This window comes from Notolepis coatsorum, assembly GCF_963971535.1.
Source record: "Notolepis coatsorum genome assembly, chromosome: 4".
Classification (NCBI taxonomy): Eukaryota; Metazoa; Chordata; class Actinopteri; order Aulopiformes; family Paralepididae; genus Notolepis; species Notolepis coatsorum.
In genome coordinates, this window is record NC_140168.1 from 52,466,341 (window position 1) to 52,488,344 (window position 22,004).

Genomic DNA, 22,004 nt, shown 5'->3' on the forward strand with positions numbered 1-22,004 from the left:
TCCCTTTCAATGCGCTTGACTCTAGAATGGACGAAATAGAATACGATAATAATACGAAAATATATTGTCGGTACAAATCAAATATTAAATAAATATGTAATAATAATCCACAGAGAATATCCCCGAACTAATGTCTAAAACGATAATCAACATAATTCACAGCAGAACCTTATTATGTCGCAAATTACTAGTTTCCACACGGACCGTCCGTGGTGGGACTCATGACGTCACATGTCACAACAATAACAACACACCGACTTCGCTTCTAGCGGAAGATTAATAATATAACTTTATGTAATGTTGGCTGATGATAAATACCAATACTTAATGTAACGCTATTCAACTTTACATTACGCATTAAATACAGTTAATTCAACAGTTCTATATTATATGTCCATATCGAGGGGAATGCAAGTGATCTCATATTCTACGTGAACGTTAGCTAAGTTACTTAGCCTTTAGCGAACAACAGGCCCAGATCACCGTCCCGTCTGAAGCCAAGTGACCCGAGTGGACGCGACTCTGGCTGAACAGACACATGTTAGAGCTAGTAGCTAGCGCCAGGTAGTTTGCCACATTCAAACATTTACACATTGAGAACTCGGCCAAGGTACCGAGAAGTAATTACTAGCTAACGTTAGCTATTGTATTTAGCCTGAACAGGCGGATCATGCTGTCAGGTGACATTCTCTGGCTTTCTGTCTCAAAAGGTAAACAGTTTCTGTTTTTTCTGTTGACAGACTGTATCATGTTTAGTTTCCTTGGACTTCGTGGTAAAGACACCAAGAAGTCAACAGCCGAGAGGGAAACAGATGGAGGATTCGTTATCATTGGTAAGAACTGTTGCACATGATCAGTGTAATAAGACAAATGTAATATAAATGCTATGCACTAAGCCACATTTGACTGGCAATCACCCAAGTGGACCTGGTGACTCACTTATGACTAGTAGGCTTATTTCACAAGGTAGACCAATACATGCCAAATCCAAGTAATTAGTAGTACTAGTAGATACCTTCAGAACTACTTCACCCCGGTCAGTGGATCCCACAACCACTTGTAAACACTTGAATCTTTGACTGAACGTAATGATTGACCCGGTTACTTGTGGACATGGGATTGATTGAGTGAATATATGAGATGCCTGATATGTATTGATGTTGAGTCGATTTCAAAGATTGAGCACCAGGTATAGAGCCAACTACTATCATCATGCGTGTTCATCGTTGCAGGAAGTCTTTAAGCTGAAGAACAAATCGAACAAGATCTTGTTCTTGATCTTGTTCAAAAGGGCCAATTCCTGAAGAATGTGAGAACCTTCCCAACACTGTTCATTCTGAGGGCCAGCGGTACCATACTCGAGTCATTTAGCATCTTTGTCAGTGTTCATAGTTTACCAATAAGCCTTGTTGAGTTGAAGCGTTTAGAGCTCCGTTAACTATGGCAAAAGTGCATACATCAGAATTCATAATGAAATATTTAGGCTACATTAAGTTGGCGTCGGCGATGAGCAGCTGCAAAGGTGTGGTTCTGGTCCTTCACTATTCACTGTGTGGATTGGATTGGATAGTCTTTATTATCCCCAAGGGGCAATTTGGTTTGCAACAGCCAACAGTAGTACACAGCACAACCAGTACACATGGCAAATATACAATAAAGACATAAATACATTAAAACATACAATAGATCATCATAAAACTGCAATCAGGTGTAAAATAGGAACACAGAGTACATATTTGTTAAAGTGTCTATACAGTAGCAGCTAGGCCTAAAGCTTGTTTAAAAATCCAACAGCTGACGGAACACATGATCTCATATCTATTTGATTTGGCCCTAGATATGAGATAATTTGTTCCTTCAGCTGTTGGATTTTGGGTGACACACTGGGTGACTTTTCTCTTTTTGGGTTTGAATCTGAGTGTCATGGATTTCACATCCTTCTGAGCTACTTTGACCTTGTTTCAAAACCCACGGCTCCACTTCCTCCTGTTTGCCACTTTGCACTCTTGTACTAAATGGTCTACTTGACATACTGTATAAGGTTCATATCCGAGTTGTGAAACATGTAAATTCCAGTTATTTGTAATGTATCGTGTAGCCTGCCCAGCAGAAAGGGCCAATCTGAGGCTAAAATTGCGTTACAATAACCTGACCTTGCGACCCATCAAATGTTGAATGCGGAGCTATGGGGCATAACTAGCTTCACCGTTGCATAACAACCAAAAGCACAGTATGGCTTTATAGCCCAATGTTTGCACAGTATCACTCAATGTTTGCAATTGATACAGAGCTTTAGTGAAAAAATTAGTGTAAATCCCTGCAGAGTTTGAAAGTCTATGGTATCCAAGTTTACCTAAGATCCTTCAACCCCCTCTAGGTCAAGGTTCATATGAAAGAAAAATGTTATTTCAGATTGGGAATGGGAACCCCCCTCCCGGCTCTCCCAGTAAAGTGCAGTGTAATTTGCTCTTCATCCTGTGGCTTTAACTGGGAGATCTGCTGTGGGGGAGGGGGTGTGTGTGTGCAGATGGTCAGGAGTTGCATGTTATTTTTGGCAGTGGAGCCCTGGTCCCAGAGCCAGAGTTATTTTTTTCTTTCAGATCGAGGCGACTGACTTAGCTCACAGACGTTGAGTGTAAACCCCACTGCGCTCTGTTTAATCACATACTCTGATCAAAGAAGTGGTGGTATCATAATGAGATAGAAACCAAACACACCCCTGAAATACAACCATCACATTCTTTCACTTGTGATTTTAGCATTTGTTGGGTTTGTCACTGACGGCAAATTGAACTAGGATCAGAGCCAGTTGGATTGTAAGTCCAGTTAAGAATGTGGGACAGTAGTCAAATGGTTATCAGAGGAGGCCTTCCCAAATTCTAGTATTTCTTTTACACTCTCCTTTCATACTCCTAGCTCTCAACTTAGATGAGTAGCGGATGCGTGTCCAGAGCTAAGCCGGTGGCCCCATGCAGGTCAAAATGACGTTGGACCCATCCATGTGTGGAGTGAGAGAGGAGCAGGCCAGGCAGTGGGAGCCAGAGTGAGAGTGGAGCAGGCCATGCAGTGGGAGCCAGAGTGAGAGAGGAGCAGGCCATGCAGTGGGAGCCAGAGTGAGAGAGGAGCAGGCCATGCAGTGGGAGCCAGAGTGAGAGAGGAGCAGGCCATGCAGTGGGAGCCAGAGTGAGAGGAGCAGGCCATGCAGTGGGAGCCAGAGTGAGAGAGGAGCAGGCCATGCAGTGGGAGCCAGAGTGAGAGAGGAGCAGGCCATGCAGTGGGAGCCAGAGTGAGAGAGGAGCAGGCCATGCAGTGGGAGCCAGAATGGGAGAGGAGCAGGCCAGACTGTGGCTGTGTGGGAGCCAGAATGAGAGAGGAGCAGGCCAGACTGTGGCTGTGGGAGCCAGAATGAGAGAGGAGTAGGGCAGGCCAGGCAGTGGGAGTCAGAGTGAGATTGAACAGGCCAGACTGTGGCTGTGGGAGCCAGAGTGAGAGTGGAGCAGAACAGGCCAGACTGTGGCTGTGGGAGCCAGCCAGTGGAAAATCCCCAGCAGGGTGGTCAAAAGGCTGGCTGCTGAATTCTACGTGGTAACCCCCCCCCCCCCCACATCCACATTTGGTAATCCAGGCAAAAAAAATCCTTCTGGGGGAGAAATGCTTGAAGAAAAACAGTCTGCACAGTCAACTCCCAACACTAGAGGGAGAAGTGAGCTTCATCTGTAAGGAGTCTGAAGGCATAATGCATTAGAGGTGTGACAGGGCTGGACTGTATGCTGTATTTTAAGGTAGCCTATATACCATTGTGGATTCTATGAGATCCATTTTTTGTTTTTGACAAGTCTTACAGGACTTTAGGACCATAATAGTAATTATATTTAATTGAAACATTTGCTAAATGATCTTTACCTCATGCACACATGCAGATAGGCCTGTTTAAACTGTGTTACCAGAAATGTGTAGATGATGATGATACGGTGGCGCAGTGGTTAGCACTGTTGCCTCACAGCAAGAAGGTCCTGGGTTCAAACCCCAGTATTGGGGCCTTTCTGTGTAGAGTTTGCATGTTCTCTCCCTGTGTTTTTGTGGGTTTCCTCTGGGTACTTTGGTTTCCTCCCACACCAACACATGCATGCTAGGTTTCCTGCCATTGCCCTTGACCAAAGGTACTGGCATTACAACTGGTCCCCAGGAGCCTGCTCCTAAATAGTTAGGATGGGTCAAATGCAGAGGACGAATTTCCCCCAAGGGGATTAATAAAGATTCAACTTAACTTATATATAAAAAGCACATCATCTGCATTCAGGAAGAAAAGGGCACAAAAACAAGGTAAAATAACCTAACAAACCCTCAGTGGACTTAGACAGAAGTGACTGATTCATCAGCTAATAAAGTACCTGTTCCCCTCCACTCCACTGAACTCTCCACACACAAGTACACATGAGCACACATACACACACACACACACGCACACACACATACACACACACACACACACACACACACACATTCTACATTCGCTCTCACACAAACGGTCACTTTAAACAAAATGGAAGGGACACTTTAAAGGAACGAGGAAAATAAAGGTCACTTTAAGGAAATAACTGATGTGGTTCTTGTATAGTATAGTTTAGAAATAGCAAGTATAGCATAGCATAAGGATATAGAGTAAAAACTATATTGTATAGTAGTGTTATAGGACCCAGTGCTTAATTCGTAGCTAACATTGTATTGCATTATCTCAGGATTTTAGCATGTCTATTTTATCATGCCTATTTTATGTCTATTTTATTACCTGTTTATTATGTCTATTTTATTATTTAGTATTATTGCACAATCAAAGCGGGCATGGCCACCCGCATTTCACTGTATGCCCTGGTATGTATGTGACAAATAAACCTCTTGAATCACTTGTTGTACATCTTGTTGCGATGCAAAAATTATGTAAAACTGAAATTATTTGGCACTTTTTTAAATCCGAGATATATGCAAGGGACTCTATCCTATCAACGGGAAAAGAACATTATCAAAATGATATTAACTTATTATGAAATAAATAACAATCTACTGTTAAATCTTTTTTTAAGAACATCCCTTGTTTAATTTGGGCAAAATTCTGCCACTCGTGAATATTTGTGTAATATTGCGTATCATATGCTACTAATATGTATTTAGGGTTTTTTGTAACATAGTTTTCCTTTAAGCTTAATCTGCACTGTGTAGCAGTCTTACAGCAGTATTATATCTATATCATTTGCAAAAGAAATTGGATGAGAATAGCATATTTGAATGAGTGTAACACACAGACAACCATCAAAGTGTCATATTGGGGATGGGGGGGGGGGGGTTATTGCCCAGCCCAGGCTTTGGTTAAGGCTTGCTTTAGGAGCTAATCCATGCATGGTGTCCATCTCTTCTGACACCAACGGGCGCCGTGCATCGTTATGAAGGTAGACCAGAAACTCTAGATCCCGTTGCATTAGTTTTGTAACATCTGTTTGTAAATTGATGTTCTAACTTCTATATCCTCTGTCAGATGAGGGGATTAGATGTCTTAGCATTGGCCCTGTTATCTCTGTGAAGCTCGACTGCTTGACAGACTATATGAGTCTTAACTGCCTCAAAGGCAGGATTTGGGCCTGACTGTGTGTGTGTTTGTTTGTATCTCTGTCTCTGTCTCTCTGTCTCTGCTTAAGTCATGAGCAGCTTTTGGAATCCAGGTCTCACAGGCTCTTAACTTTGCTCTGAGACAATGGACCTGGTTGTACTTGGATGTCTATAGCATTCTGTCTCTTTCCATGTCGCCTTCCTCTTTCACCAGAATCAAGTTATTTTAGAATTACGACCGCTTGTTTAAAATCTCTCAGCCTTACTTCCCCCCCACATCGCCTCCAGGCACTACTACTTCAGCTCAGTTCACATGTTCAGGTAAAAACAACATAATACAAGAAATTACCATAGGTATACAATATACAGTACACAGAAAGATGACAAACTGCCTGTTTTTCCGATACCCGTGCCAACACCTATACCTGGGATTCAATACTTATACCAAAACTATCCTTTTTTTCTTGACCCCTTAATTTGCTGGGTTATGTGAGTTGTGTGTGTACTGTATGAGCCAATCAGAGGTTTTGTTAAATTTCGGATTGTTTGAACAAAAGAAACAGCCAATCGCCAATGCTTATTGGCTCACTGTCGCTGATGAGATTAACTACATCTACATGGCCATCGAAATGTGGCGTTGAATGACACAGCATTTATTCCATGCTCTTGAATAGACCCATGTTACTGACCAGACAGTCTATATCCGTGATTTATTTTATTTAAAATAAGAAATAACCATTCAGTACATTTATATCTGTGTTAATTTGTTACATTTAGTTTAACTAAGTTAGGAAAGTAATGTTTTAAGTCAAGCCTGATGCTGCCTTGCACAAAAGAATGATCCCAGTCTCTTCCACAGTGAGGCATACAGTTTATTAATTGAATGAATGAAGTTTATTTTCTGTCTTTGTTTACAACAAATCAAAAACACACTTGTGATCCTTTACAATTCTTAAAAACAAAATATATTTTATTTTTAACACTTTGACTGCCTAAAAACGCTTTACAGCGTCATTGCTGGCGATGCTAAAGTTGCCGGGGGACGCTGTACAGCGTCCTTATATCAATATTTCAAAAATCTGCGATCTGATCCATAATGTCCCTCCGCTGGTCTGAGAACCACCAGCAGGACCCACTGAGCTCTCTGGCGGTTCAGGAGCGCCATCTGGTGGCCGATCGCGCAACCGCTTAACAGGAAGCACAGTGGAGGTTGTGCTACATGTCCGTATTGCTTCCGGCCACTCGGGATAGGTTCCGGCATTCTAGCTCGTCACTCTACATAGCGATCGATTGCCAATAACTCGATAAACAACATGATTTGGACGTATATACCATTATACAAGCTGGAGATGGACCGGGTAATAATATATCCCATAATGATAAAATTTCTACTCGACGATGATCGCCCAACGGCGCGCGGAGACTGGGGTGAGTTTCAGCGTGTAACGTTACCATCTTCGATACTAACTGCTTTTATCAACATTTGACCCACATTAGATGATTGGTATAACGCTGCCCACGGAATTATAAACGCCCCCTCGCCCATCCGGTCAACATCAGATGACGTGTAGTAACTTCTAGAAGTACGTCTAGTTGGAATTTTTTATATCGCGCTGATTGCCATCAAACTGTATTTCATCATCAATATAATGCATTTGGGGCTATATATCACGTTCTGGAGAAAGTTGCAGAAAGAGATGAAAACATACTTATACATTAGACCATACTTTACTATGAATATGTGAATGAAAAAGTTTAACGTTGCTACACAATGAACAATACATATAGGACTTTGAATGGGCCCTAATAATGGCAATGTAGCAATAGAATTTAAAAAGTTATAGCCCTGCAAAGAAGGGGACTTTCTCCATAGACAAATAGCGCTGGCAATCTATGGTATATCATTAATTTAACCCATGGCAGCCAAAGTGTTAATATAAAAAAAAAAATTGGATTAATTTTTTTCTTTTTTACTTTTTTGGAAAAAATATTTGGACAATGGGTATCGGTATCGGTATTGGCCGATACCCAAACCCAAGTATCGTTATCGGGACTGAAAAAGTCAGATCGGTGCATCCCTACTTTGAACCATGTATCCTAACCTTGGTCAGTACAAGTGTAGTGTTGCTGCTCTGGTAGGAGCTGCTCTTGTTTTGTTTCCATCAGGTGACCCCGAGGTTTAAGTCTCCTTCTGGCTGGTCCTTGGAAACGTTGTGTGTGTGCATGTAGTGTTCTTAAATCTAAGTGGTTAACAAATGACAGATAGGCTACTTCTCCCTCGCTCGGAGAAAGAGGGAGGGCTAATCGTGTCCGGCGTTATGATGCATAAGCAGAGTCTATTACGTTCCCTGAGCGCTGGAGCTTTTCCTGAGTCGCCTGCCAGCTTCTCACTGCGAGATTAACGGAGCCCCACCGTGACATCATGACATAACGTCATGATGTCACAACCGGCACGGTTCACGGGAAACAAGTTCTCCGACCAGAAGAGCGTAGTAGACGCGTGTCCTCCAGGATCCAGGGCGCGATCGCTCTGACGTTGCTTTGTTTGATCTGCAGGCGTGCAACCTTCTCGCGGCTGAACTCTTTCCTGGCCAGATTTGGTTTGCCAGACATTCGCCAGTTTCCACCAGGCGACGAAGTCTAGTTCCCTCCCCCCCCCCCCCCGGCTGTAGCCTGCTGTAGCCTATGTGAACAGAATCCCATATGAACAGGCCCGGACTGGCCATCGGGAGCACCGGGAGTATTCCCGTGGCCTGGCCTGCACAGATAATTTTTTTTTTTTTTTTTTTTTTTTTTTGGCCAGGCCATTGTTTCTAGTTGTGGCGGCGGCGCGGCGCGATAGTTAGATAACCTAGGTGGGTGGGGAACAACCAGGATTTCACTGTCTGCGACAGAGTTGTTGAACTATCTGACTCTCTCCCTCGGATCACACACACACAATGGAGCCGTGCTGCCGCTTGTGATTGGTGGAGGCGGGACCAGGCGATACAACTGATTGACAGTGGAGGCGGCGAATGGAATGGCAGATGGCACTATGCAGAATACTCTAACAGCCAGGCAGTGAGCCAGGTAGTTTTGTAATAATGAAAGGTCTGTTATTTAATGTTTGTGTAAGGGCTATTTTAACTGTTGATGGGTAGTGCATCAGTAAAGTGAATATGGTATTGTGCTCTTGCTCTGTTTGAATAGGTGGAGAGAGTGGTTAACTGTATTATAATAGTAAATAGACAAATATGTTGTGCTCTTGCTTTTTTCTTTTTGAAGGTGGAGAGAGTAGCATTGCTAGTGCCACAACAGTTTTATTTGAGGTTCATAACAGTACATTGTACTACTAAGCAATTGTTGGCTCATTAGTTTGTGATTCACATGCACTAAAATTCACCAGAATGCAGGAAATTAAGTCTTTGTAACAAAAAGAATCCTGGTGGGGGACCCCCAGACCCCCCGCTTAAAAAGTGGCCTGACTGGGGCTATATTTCGCGATATATCTCCCGGTATGAATTATTTCCCCAGTCCGGCCCTGCATATGAAGTACCGCAGGCCCGTTCAGCGTCCCAACCCCCTTGTGCGATAAAACAGGTTTGTGCTTGCGTTCTGGTGTTTTTAAAAGAGGGTCATCCCTACCATCTCCCAGAGGCTTTAAGTGAATGGGAAGGATCACCTGCGGCACGCTAGGCCTATTTGCAACAGATGCCCCGCGTCTCACAAGCTCAAAAGCCAAGGCCATGTGGAATATGCTGACTGCACGTGAGGTGGAGAATACAGGCTTACTTTACATTGCATTATTTATTCCCGCCGCAGATGCCCTTGTCCCAGAGTGATGTGTGCTGCTTTACTCCAGCAGTACATTTTCTGCTTGATACTACCGTGGTGTTGCCAGGGATTCACTCTGAATGGAAACATTTATTTTATTTGAATCAATTCATGGTGTCACGTTGTCGGCTGTCTGCTCCAGGGCCCCTGGACGTGAGTCAACGCTAGAGACACCACAGGCACAATGAGAGCTCACCGTGGTGCTCAGATGATGGTGGATAATGACCCGCGTGTCACACCCGCAAGACGCAATTGTAGGCCTGGTTTCTGGAGTCCGTTCTGTCCGTAGGAATGCCTCTCTGCAGAGAGACACGTGGAGCTGACATCAAAGAGCAGTGAGATCAGAGTGAATGACTCCATTCGGTGAGGACGGAGCCAGTTGAGCCAGAGGAGAGAGAAAGGGAGGGAGGGAGGGAGAGAAAGCTACAGTACGTTGTTCCCTCTTAACCCTCTCTCATCCCTTCACTACCTCTACTGACATAGTAGTACAGTAAGCTGACTGAGAGAAGGATCCAGTTAATGGGCTTAGTTTTAACACCTGCTGCCACGCGTGCATGGAACATCTTTTTTTAAATAGGCAGGTATGAACGAATACCAATACTGATACTGGTAATTGGATATCGGGCCGACACCAGGCTAAAACTGGATATCGGTATCAGAGAACCTTTTTAAATAGCACATGAGAAGAAAATATAGCCTACATTTTAAAGGACATTCATTATTTTATTTATTTTAACCCAGTCCCTATTTAGTAGGGGTGGAACGGTACGCATTCGAACCGTGTACCGAACAATACACGCATGCCCCGAACCGTGGAGGTCGTACCGAACGGTTATATAACGTTACGTTAGCTACAAGCTAACTAACTTTAGCCGCGAGCTAACTAATGTTAGCCGCAAGCTAACCGTGGAAACGCTCAGAGAAGTGACTCCACGACACCAGTTCGATTAGTGGGGAAGGGGGGTATATTGACGAGTTAATACTTTGACAAATGTTGCCTATATTTTTCAGTCAGTTCGGTCTTTGTGTGCCAAACATTATTAAATGTAAACTTTTTTTTTTACCAAATAAATGAGAAGCATGTTTAAATCAGCAATGCCTCCCCTCTTGCTGTACCAAAATCTCCTAGCTCTAACCGTCACTGTCAAAATAATGTGCCTGATGTCAAATGGCCTCATTCTTTCAGTTTTTGCATGACTACGTCCTTGAGAATAACTGAAAAGTTGGATTATTTTTAGGCTATATATCTTATGTTGCTGTATGGTATTTTGAGTGTTACATTTTTTTTTAAATAAAAAACAACGTATACCGAACCGTAAACCTAAAACCGTGATACGAACCGAACCGTCGATTTTGTGAACCGTTCCACCCCTACTATTTAGACATTGTTATTCTTTCTTCCTTTACTCTTGCTAGTTTTTATGTTCTTTTAAAATGTAGCGCTTTGAGATTTGCTCCACAATTATAAAGCACATTACAAATTAAATATCAAGTTCAAGTTCTTTAATAGTTGTCATACAGAAGTACAGAATACTTTCATACAAAATGCTTCTTACTGTTACGCTCCAGAGACTGTGCTAGACAAGATAGTATCAAATAACATAATAACATAATATAGCATGAATTTAGAAGAAGAAAATGAGGTCACAGTGTTCGGTATAGACATATGTACAATGTTCTGAGTTACCATATAATATACAATACACAATACTATGCAGTGTACTAATGTACAGTACTATCTAGTGCAAAGCAGAAATGGGATGAGGTACAATTTTAGGTACAATTTACAGTAAGGTGTACGAGTTGTAGTGCAATCCTTCATCCATAAATATAAAGTGTGGGGAGTGGGTGCTACAGTGTGTTTGTTTAAAGTGGGTGTGTGCTATAAGTGTGTGGAGTGGGTGCTACAGTGTGTTTGTTTAAAGTGAGTGTGTGCGTGTGGATGTGTGTGCTATGTGCGTTTGGTGGTTGTTGTTGTGTAGTGTTCATTCATTGTTCGTTTAGCAGCCTGATGGCCTGGGGATAGAAGCTTCTTCTGAGTCTTTCTGTGCTCGCCTTGAGACTCCTGTATCGCTTGCCTGACGGCAGCAGTTCAAAGAGGCAGTTGTTCGGGTGACTGGAGTCTTTAATGATTCTCTTAGCCTTGCCCTTGCAACGCTTGTAGTAAATGTTCTGGAGGGTGGGGAGCCCCCCTCCAATTGTGCGTTCGGCTGAACGTGTCACTCTTTGTAGTCTGCTTTGGTCTTGTGCAGTGCTATTCCCAAACCAGGAGGTGATGTTGCCGGTCAAGATGCTCTCTATTGTACATGAGTAGAAGTTCTTAAGGATCTTCTGGCTGACTTGGAACTTCCTTAGGCGCCTGAGGAAGTAGAGGCGTTGTCGTGCCTTCTTCACAACACTGTTAATGTGTGTGGTCCATGTCAAGTCCTCGGATATGTAGGCTCCGAGGTACTTAAAGCTGTTGACTCTCTCAACCGGTGCCCCGTCGATGCTGAGGGGGCTGTAGTCCTTGACCCCCGACCTCCTGAAGTCCACAATCATCTCCTTTGTTTTGCTGACGTTCAGGGAGAGGCTGTTTTCCTGGCACCATCCCGCCAGGACCTTGACCTCTTCCAGGTAGGCCCTCTCGTCGTTGGCAGAGATCAGGCCCACCACCACTGTGTCGTCAGCAAATTTGACGATTGTATTGCTACTCCGCTGAGCCACACAGTCGTGTGTGTACAGGGAGTAGAGGAGGGGACTCAGAACACAGCCCTGGGGGGCCCCTATGTTGAGGGTGATGGATGAGGAGGTGCAGTTGCCTGCTCTCACCACCTGGGGTCTGCCAGTCAGGAAGTCCAAGACCCACTGGCAGAGGTCATAGCCCAAGCCCAGGTCCCTGAGCTTGGCTATGAGTATGGAGGGGACTATGGTATTGAATGCCGAGCTGTAGTCGATGAATAGCATTCTCACATAGTTCCCCTGCCTCTTGTCCAGGTGTGATGCTGCTGTGTGCAGCACATGGGATATGGCGTCCTCCGTGGACCTGTTGGGGCGGTATGCAAATTGCAGGGGGTCCATGTTGATGGGGAGGGAGGAGCAGATGTAGCCCTTTACTAGCTTCTCGAAGCACTTCATGGCTATGGAGGTGAGAGCTACAGGGCGGTAGTCGTTGAGGCAAGCAGGCTTGGATTTTTTGGGTACAGGGATAATAGTGGACTTCTTCAGGCAGGTGGGGATGACAGCCTGTTCTAAGGACAGGTTAAATATGTCAGTGAATACTGGGGCCAGTTGGTCGGCACAGACTTTTAGGACGCGGCCGGGGATGCCGTCTGGACCTGCTGCCTTCCTGATATTCACTTTTTTAAAGGTCCGCCTCACCTCATGCTCTGTTACCCTGAACACTGCGCCTCCATCAGCAGCCGACCCCCCCCCCCCATTGCCGAGGCTTGTGAGCTGGTGTTGTTATTACCAGCATCAAACCTCGCATAGAAGGTATTGAGGTCATTTGCTAAGGAGATGTCACTGTTCAGTTTGAGGGAGGCGCCTTTGTAGTCTGTCATCGTTTTGAGCCCCTGCCACATAGCTCTAGAGTCAGCTTGTTCAAACTGGAGTTCAATTTTATCCCTGTAGCGTCGTTTGGCCTCTGACACAGTCCTCCTTACGTTGTATCGCGCCACCTTGTGGTCATTCATGTTGCCTGCCTCTAGGCCGTCGTTGTATGCTTTGGTGCGCTCTCTCAGAGCTTCACGGACGGATTTGTCTACCCAGGGTTTTTGATTTGGGTAAACTTTCATTTTGGTAGTGGGGATTGTTTCTTTCACCCTAGTACAAACATAGTCCAGCACTGTCTCCGTGTAGGCATTAATGTTATCTGTGTCGCGGAACACATTCCAGTCTGTGTTGTGAAACACTGACCGGATCGTATCCTCTGACGTCACATCCCATTTCTGCACCTCTCGCGAGACTACGGGAGTACTTTTAATTCTCTGTCTGTACTTCGGTGTAAGAAAAATTGATGCGTGATCTGACTTACCGAAGCCACTATCAGAATGAGCCTTGTAGCCACCTTTAAATTGCGTGTAACAGTGATCTAGGATGTTACCGCCTCTGGTGTTGCAAGTCACATGCTGATAGAAGTCGGGCAATACCTTTCTCAGATTGGCGCTATTGAAATCTCCCAGAACTAAAATGGCGGCGTTAACATTCGCCTCTTGGATTCTATTTACCTCGTCGTGTAGTCTGGAGAGCGCAACCTTGTTGCTGGCTTCAGCTTGCGGTGGAATATACACTCCGACCAGGACGATCGCCGTTAACTCCCTCGGGAGGAAGAAAGGACGACACTTGATGGTTATATATTCCAGTTCTGGGGAGCAGTGGTTGGATAGTTCCTTCACGTTAGTTGGGTCACTCCAATTTTTGTTCAACATGAAGGCAATACCTCCTCCACGTTGTTTACCGGATTCTGCTGTTCTATCCTTGCGGTGAATGAAGAAATGATCGGCCGGTTGGATGGCGTGGTCTGGGACTTCTGGCGCCAGCCACGTCTCGATGAAGCAGAGAACGTTACAGTCCCTAACGTCTCTCTGGAATTGAATCCTTGCTCGGATGTCGTCTAGTTTATTGTCTATTGATTGTACATTGGCTAGCAATATACTGGGTAGTGGTGTCCTGTGCCGCCTGGTTCTCAGCCTGTTACGGACTCCAGCTCTCTTTCCTCGCCGTCTGGGTCCTTTGTCCCTGGGGGCGAGATCCGGTCCTGATGTCCTCAAGATCTCAACGGGCCATTGTTGCGGTTCAGAGAGCTGATCCAGAGAGTAATCCAGTCGGTAAGTTTCCCGTAATCCAATGTCTATAAGTGACTGACGGTCATTATATATTATTATTATTATTGTCTGGCGTGATGTTGACTAGTACAGGCCATCATTTCACAGATTGCTTCAATATTGAGAAACCTAGTGCTGCATCATCTCACCAGACTCTTAACCCTTTAATCGCCAAGGACGCCGTAACACGTCATTCCCCGCCATGCTTAATCTGCCAATGACGCCGTAACACGTCATTGAGATCAATATTTCAAAAATCTGTGATGGCAATCATATTTCTCCCGCGGAGACTTGAGATCTACTGTTGATCCCCTCTCAACTCTCCAACGGTTCAAGAGCGCCATCTGGTGGCCGATCGGCGGATCGCCCAAACAGCAAAACGGAAACTGGTGCTCATCCAAATTCGGTCCGACCACTCGCTATAGCTCAAGCTCAACACAATGGATAGCGATCCGTTACCAATAACTCGATAAACAACATGATTTGGACGTATATACTATTGTAGCTAAGGGGCTACACGACCCCGACTGTATTTAAAGGATAGGTTAGACCACTACTAAATATTAATTAGCCAGACATTAAACGTACACAAAATGGCGGACACTCTATTAACTGCGAGGGGACAGTGATACAAAGTTGAATAATCACTTTAATGTTAAAGGCAAACATACATATTATATAGCACAGATCTCCTGTTACTAAGATAATGTCAATGCAACAAAGTCCGAGGTAAGTATAGTCCTAAACTACTAGTACCCGACCGCTGGAGCTCTGAATGGAGTGAGACGGAGTGAACAGCACAGGGGAAGCAAGATGGCGGATGGAGACTATATTCTCTGGAGTTCCTACTCCAGAGAGCTGCAGACCAAAGTGGGATAATCCTGTCGTCGCTGGTTAGGGGGGGTCTCGTACGGACCTGGTTCCTGTATTCCAAGCGCCAGATGGCAGGATTAATAGCTAATATTCCAAACGCCCGTTGGCATGGCCGCTAGCTAGTTAGCCCTTTTATGCTAGGGCTAACCCGCATGTAGTCCGTAATAGGTAGTTGAATCCAGAACGCAGCTGGGTTCAGCTAGAAGTCTCTCAACGTTACTTCCTTATTTGCCTGTCTGCAAATCTACAGAGATTGCTATTTACTTCACTTCGCTCGAACAAGTCACTCTGCTTTTCCAATGGTGGCTCGACCATATTATGGTTGTATCTAATTAGCCGTCCAGCTCTCTATCTAGATACAGTGCTTGCCGTCTGGTTTACTGCTGCACCAAAACGTTTTTCTCTCTCTCACTATGCCCGGGCATGTTCTAAAACACTGCGCATGCGCTCACGCTGTCTACAGGTGCATGCACGTGCGCCTACGGCGTTAAGAATGGAACATATGCAAAGAAGCGAATGATAAAATACTGTTAGGTAAATAGACGACGTGAAATATATATCTTATATACATAAACAATATATAAGGTATACAAAATAATAAACGTGGACTTTATGTGTTAATCTGGACCTTCAGAACAACTATTATACAACCTGGAGATGGATCGCATATTTCAACATCCCATAATAGCAATCTTTTTGCTCCACGCTCATCGCCCAACGGCCCGAGGAGACTGGGGTAAGTTTCAGCGTTTAGTTTTACCTTGTTCGATACAAACTGATCTGATGATCATATCACCCACACTACATGAATCATCTAACGTTGGCCACGGAATTATAAACGACCCCCCCCCCCCCCCCCATCCGGTCAACATCAGATGATCAGTAGTAACTTCTAGAAGCACGTACATTTGAAATTTTTTATCTGGCGCCGATCGCTATCAAACTGTATTTGATCATCAATATAATGCATTTAGGGCTATAAATCACGTTCTGCAGAAAACGATTAAAACATATTTATACTTTAGACCGTATTTTAGTATGAATATGTGAATGAAAAAGTAGAACGTTGCTACATCCTAAACGATAGATAATTGACGTTGAATGGGCCATAGTAATGTCAATTTAGCAATACAATTTAAAAAGTTATAGCCCTGCAAAGAAGGGGAACTTCTCCATAGACAAATAGAGCTGTCAGAGGATGGTATAAGGATGTACATAAGCGTGGCAGAGAAAGGATTAATACAATCCAATGGGGCAAGTGTTTTAGCCTTCAATACATCCGATCCAAAATAGGAAGCTCACAGTATAATCCGATGTCTTCATATCTTCAAATGAGGAAACGGTTGCAAACTGTACATGGTATCAAAACAATATAATGAGTGTCCTTGGCCTTGTGCTATCTAAGTTGCTCAGTTACATGCATAAATGGCCTATGAAGCTCATTATAACCTCTTATACAATGTCCGGTTTGAAACCATTTCCTCAGTAGAACATATGAAGATGCATCTGATTAAACTGTGAGCTTCCTATTTTGAAAATGGACATGCGTGAGAGCCGATCGTAAAGTTTGCCCTTTTCGCCATCCGTCCCTGGGCATATTCCGACGGGGGTGTGCATTAGAAAGCCGTGGCCCACACCACCCTGAATATTTTCACGATTTAAGGTGGGTGCGCATGCGTGAGAGCCAATGGAAGATTTCGACAGTATCATGGTTTCTAAAGGACATGTATCATAGTTTCTGAAGGACATGTATCATGGTTTCTGAAGGACATGTATCATGGTTTCTGAAGGACATGTATCAGGGTTTCTGAAGGACATGTATCATGGTTTCTAAAGGACATGTATCATAGTTTCTGAAGGACATGTATCAGGGTTTCTGAAGGACATGTATCATGGTTTCTGAAGGACATGTATCATGGTTTCTGAAGGACATGTATCATGGTTTCTGAAGGACATGTATCAGGGTTTCTGAAGGACATGTATCATAGTTTCTGAAGGACATGTATCATAGTTTCTGAAGGACATGTATCAGGGTTTCTGAAGGACATGTATCATAGTTTCTGAAGGACATGTATAATAGTTTCTGAAGGACATGTATCATAGTTTCTGAAGGACATGTATCATAGTTTCTGAAGGACATGTATAATAGTTTCTGAAGGACATGAATCATAGTTTCTGAAGGACATGTATAATAGTTTCTGAAGGACATGAATCATAGTTTCTGAAGGACATGTATAATAGTTTCTGAAGGACATGAATCATAGTTTCTGAAGGACATGTATAATAGTTTCTGAAGGACATGAATCATAGTTTCTGAAGGACATGTATAATAGTTTCTGAAGGACATGAATCATAGTTTCTGAAGGACATGAATCATAGTTTCTGAAGGACATGAATCATGGTTTCTGAAGGACATGTATCATGGTTTCTGAAGGACATGTATAATAGTTTCTGAAGGACACGTATCAGGGTTTCTGAAGGACATGAATAATAGTTTCTGAAGGACATGAATCATAGTTTCTGAAGGACATGAATCATAGTTTCTGAAGGACACGTATCATAGTTTCTGAAGGACATGTATCATGGTTTCTGAAGGACATGTATCATAGTTTCTGAAGGACATGAATCATAGTTTCTGAAGGACATGTATCAGGGTTTCTGAAGGACATGTATCAGGGTTTCTGAAAGACATGTATCAGGGTTTCTGAAGGACATGTATCAGGGTTTCTGAAGGACATGTATAATAGTTTCTGAAGGACACGTATCAGGGTTTCTGAAGGACATGAATCATAGTTTCTGAAGGACATGTATCATAGTTTCTGAAGGACATGAATCATAGTTTCTGAAGGACATGAATCATAGTTTCTGAAGGACATGTATCATAGTTTCTGAAGGACACGTATCATAGTTTCTGAAGTAGGGATGCCCCGATCACGTTTTTTGCCACCGATACCGATTGTCGTGAGCCATATCGGCCGATACCGATCCGATACCGAGCGTTTTTGATTAAAAAGAAATTAAAAATTATTTTATATAATTTTTTTTTTTTTTTTTTTAATAAAATATATATATTATATAATTAGACTTGTACTTGTATTATCTGCGAGACATCGCCACCACGCAACAAGTCAAAATGCTCGCTATCTGCAAACAGCTCCACTGTCTGTGTGTACTCTAGTAGCTCCTCCTGATATCAACAAATGCTCCAGCAAGTCTTGTAGTGCATGTTGATACCTCCGTTAGCTCGCGTTAGCTGACGTTAATTCACTGTTCAAAACGAAATGTCCGATTGAACTAAATAGTTGTCTTAACGTCATCTAGCCGGCTAGCAGTAGCTACAGATAGCTCCTGATATCAATGTCTTATAACATTGATTGAATGCGTATTCGAGCTGAGGGCTTGCTGAATGTGAAATGACCAAAGCACTTAACGTTACCAATGGGGTCCCGCTGCAGCGCCGGAGAATCCTTTTGCTCGCTATCTGCAAACAGCTCCACTGTACACACAGACAGTGGAGCTGTTTGCAGATAGCGAGCAAAAGGATTCTCCGGCGCTGCAGCGGGACCCCATTGGTAACGGCGATCGCGAATATGACTAATTATCGGAATTCCCCGATCACATATTTATACTGATTATCGGCCGATAACGATCGGTGGCCGATCGATCGGGGCATCCCTATTCTGAAGGACATGTATCATAGTTTCTGAAGGACATGTATAATAGTTTCTGAAGGACATGTATAATAGTTTCTGAAGGACATGTATCAGGGTTTCTGAAGGACATGAATCATGGTTTCTGAAGGACATTGGATTGTCTCTGAGCCTGGTGAGAGGATAAGTTTCTCAATACTAAAGCGATCAGTGAAACTAAGGTCTGTACTAGTCACCTTTACATCACTATTACGCCAGACCATGTTTAAATAGGGCCTGCGTTACCCGTCCTTTAATAATCTTTATCTAGTGACCCCAGAGGAGCTTATAGTCTCAGTCTATACCAGTCCGTAATAGTAATGGATCAGTACTCCGTATCGGCCGATACTGAAAGATTAGGATTTGGTATCGGTATTAAAAAATAAAAGGGGGCTCCAGTGCATCCTTGACCAGCTTCCTGAAGAACAAGTGCCCTTTGTTGTAGTCAAAGTGTTGGCTTACTTCAGCCAATGTGTGCTTCATTGGTCTAGTTGTCGCACCGGGTGACATGATGCAGCACATCACCCCCACCCTCATCCACCTCCACTGGCTCCCAGTCAAGTTCCGCATCTCTTTCAAACTCCTGCTCCTCACCTACAAGTCCCTCCATGCCCTCGCCCCCCGATACCTGTCTGATCTCCTCCATCAGCACACTCCATCCTGGAACCTACAATCCTCTGATCTGGGTCTCCTCTCCATCCCTTGCACCAGGTTGCGGACTTTCGGTGACAGAGCCTTCAGCGTGGCGTCCCCTACCCTCTGGAACTCTCTCCCCCCTGAAATCCGCAACGCCCCAACCCTGGAAACCTTCAAAACTGCTCTCAAAACACATCTCTTCACCAAGGTTTTTCCCCATTAGTTAGTTTAGATTAGGTTTATTATCCCTTACCTGTCCTGCCCTCATCCTCCCCTTTTTTCCTTTTTCCCCTATTGCCCTCTTGATTGTAAAGCGACCTTGAGTTTCCTGAAAGGCGCTATAGAAATTTGATTTATTATTAGTATTATTATTTATGATGCAAGTGGAATAGTAATGACAACAATACATAACACATACACACATATACATGCACGCAAGAGCTCACATTGAGCTGGAGGCACTGGGCTTGCCTTGCACTGCAGTGCGAACCGCTTCATAGCGTGAAATAGTGTTGGTAATTCCCAGGAGTTTTAGCAGTCTCTAATGCATTAATGTGATCAGAAAACCAGTTGTTAAATGCAGATAATCCCCCTCTCGCCGCATTGACCTGGTTCGTGAAAGGGGGGGGGGGGGGGGGGGGGTAAATCAATCGTCAGTCTCACAGCTTTTCTTATGAGTGCAGGTCACTGAAACAAACGGGAAACAAATGTTGGATGTTTGTGAATAGGAAGTGCTTTCACTGCTCTAGATTACGATTATTTTATTGGTATTATTCATCAGTGCATCTAAACGATTAGCCTAATAATTTTTTTAAGAAAAAGCAGACAATTGGACATTTACATTTAGCTTTACTTAAAGGAACATTATAGGAAATGAGCTTACCGGACTCTAGGAATCTTTTTGGTTGCCCCAAACAATAGCTTACTGTAGTTCACACTTAAGTGAGAGGCCAGGGGCTATGGCCCCCACCCCTCTCTACTTAACTCATTCAGCGCCAGCCATTATCTCCATCCTTGTAGTCAATGGGCCACGCTTTAAAAGATAGGAATTTTCACTGTGCGTCACAATGTTTGCAGAGCTATATCTATATTCTATATTCTAGCTATGGAGACAATACTATGGCTCATCATTTGACAGTCACTATCTCTCGTCCAACATGTAAAAGAATGTTAATTTTTTCATGTACGTTTGCGTGCTATCCCGTGTTGAATATTGTATAGTTTCAGAGTGATCCGGGCTAATTCCTGGAAGCTGAGTTATGGAGTGATATGTGCATTTTGCGAAAGTCGTTCACGTTGCTCGCCTGGACACGATATTATTTCGTGTCGTTTTGTGATGCTCTGATCATCAGCAACAGCATACGTTTTGAATACTACATACGTTGATCGTTGCGATCGATGTAAAATCATTGTAGGATAAAAGTAGAATTGATGTCATATAGTCCTTACCTTTGCTAGGAGGTATTGCAAAAAGAATATTCCAATTGTCTGATCGCGATTTCTAGTATTGATGTCCATCGGGTCCGTGACATGAAATGGGACAAACTATGCATGAAGTGTGCTGGACGCGTTCCAAGGGGCTCGCATTAAGCCTTTCACTTGCCCGGGTACCATTTCTCCGCCCGGACCATATATAATGTAACACACAGTGTGAAATAAGGTTTCAAAGTGTTGTCAAAAATATCGAAGTATCGATACATATCGATACTGAATATTTAAAATGGTTTCGATACTCCTTTCCCGAAATACCGATACTTTCTGCAGTATCGGTACCAGCTGGCGAGTGTTCTACCTCAAGTTGTTGACGCGCTGTTCTTGCCCCTCCGCCTGCTCCAGCCCTCCCTCTCAGAGCCGTCTTCAGTTTGTAAATAAACGTTTTAGCTGAGTGAAGATGGCAAATGGGTCCGTGTACGTTTTGATAGTTCGTTTTTCGTTTCAAAGGAAGCCTCCGCAACTTGTGCTTGTGGATAAAGAAAACAGCAGAAGTGCTGTTTGGAGGTACTTCGGGTTTGAGTAAACAACGAAGGACAAGCTAAAGCTGCCCCAATGCTATTTGCAAGCGGTGTTAGAGCAGTGCCAACGAGGATCTCCATAAAGAAATGAAAGAGGTTCGTGACAGCTGCTCTTTCAACGTCACTGTGACTGAAGCATTAAACCATTAACTCTAGTTTAATACATGATAAGTTGTCTACTGATAGCGCATAATATCAACAGCTGATTCGTTGTAACGTTAGAGCTAGCTACTGCTAGCCGTTAGCTCCGTTAGCTTAGCTGGCCACTTTTACAATTACTGCATGGAAACGGAGTAACGTTAACGTTTAAACGTTATGTCGAGGTCATACAATACTACAGTCGACATAAGGTTAACGTTACCCCGTTTCCATGAAGTGTTTAAATAGCAGCAATCTTGTTGAAAATGTAACGTTACTAAAATGCTCCGAGCATAGCCTGCCCCTCTCTCTCTCTCTCTCTCTCTCTCTCTCTCTCTCTCTCTCTCTCTCTCTCTCTCTCTCTTTCTCTTTCTCTTTCTCTTTCTCTTTCTCTTTCTCTTTCTCTCTCTCTCTCGCTCTTGTTATCTTTAAATAAA

At 43.6% G+C, this 22,004-nt stretch overlaps 1 protein-coding gene across 1 annotated transcript in view; it reads left to right on the top strand.

Moving 5' to 3' along the window:
• Positions 1-239: 239 nt before the first annotated feature.
• umad1 (UBAP1-MVB12-associated (UMA) domain containing 1) overlaps positions 240-22,004 on the top strand; it is a 50,513-nt gene continuing 28,748 nt past the window's right edge. Inside the window, exons 1-2 of the mRNA XM_084312975.1 lie at positions 240-564; positions 741-833. Of these exons, the coding sequence (XP_084169101.1) occupies positions 749-833 (85 nt within the window). The 5' untranslated portion in view covers positions 240-564; positions 741-748. The remainder of the gene's footprint in view (positions 565-740; positions 834-22,004) is intronic.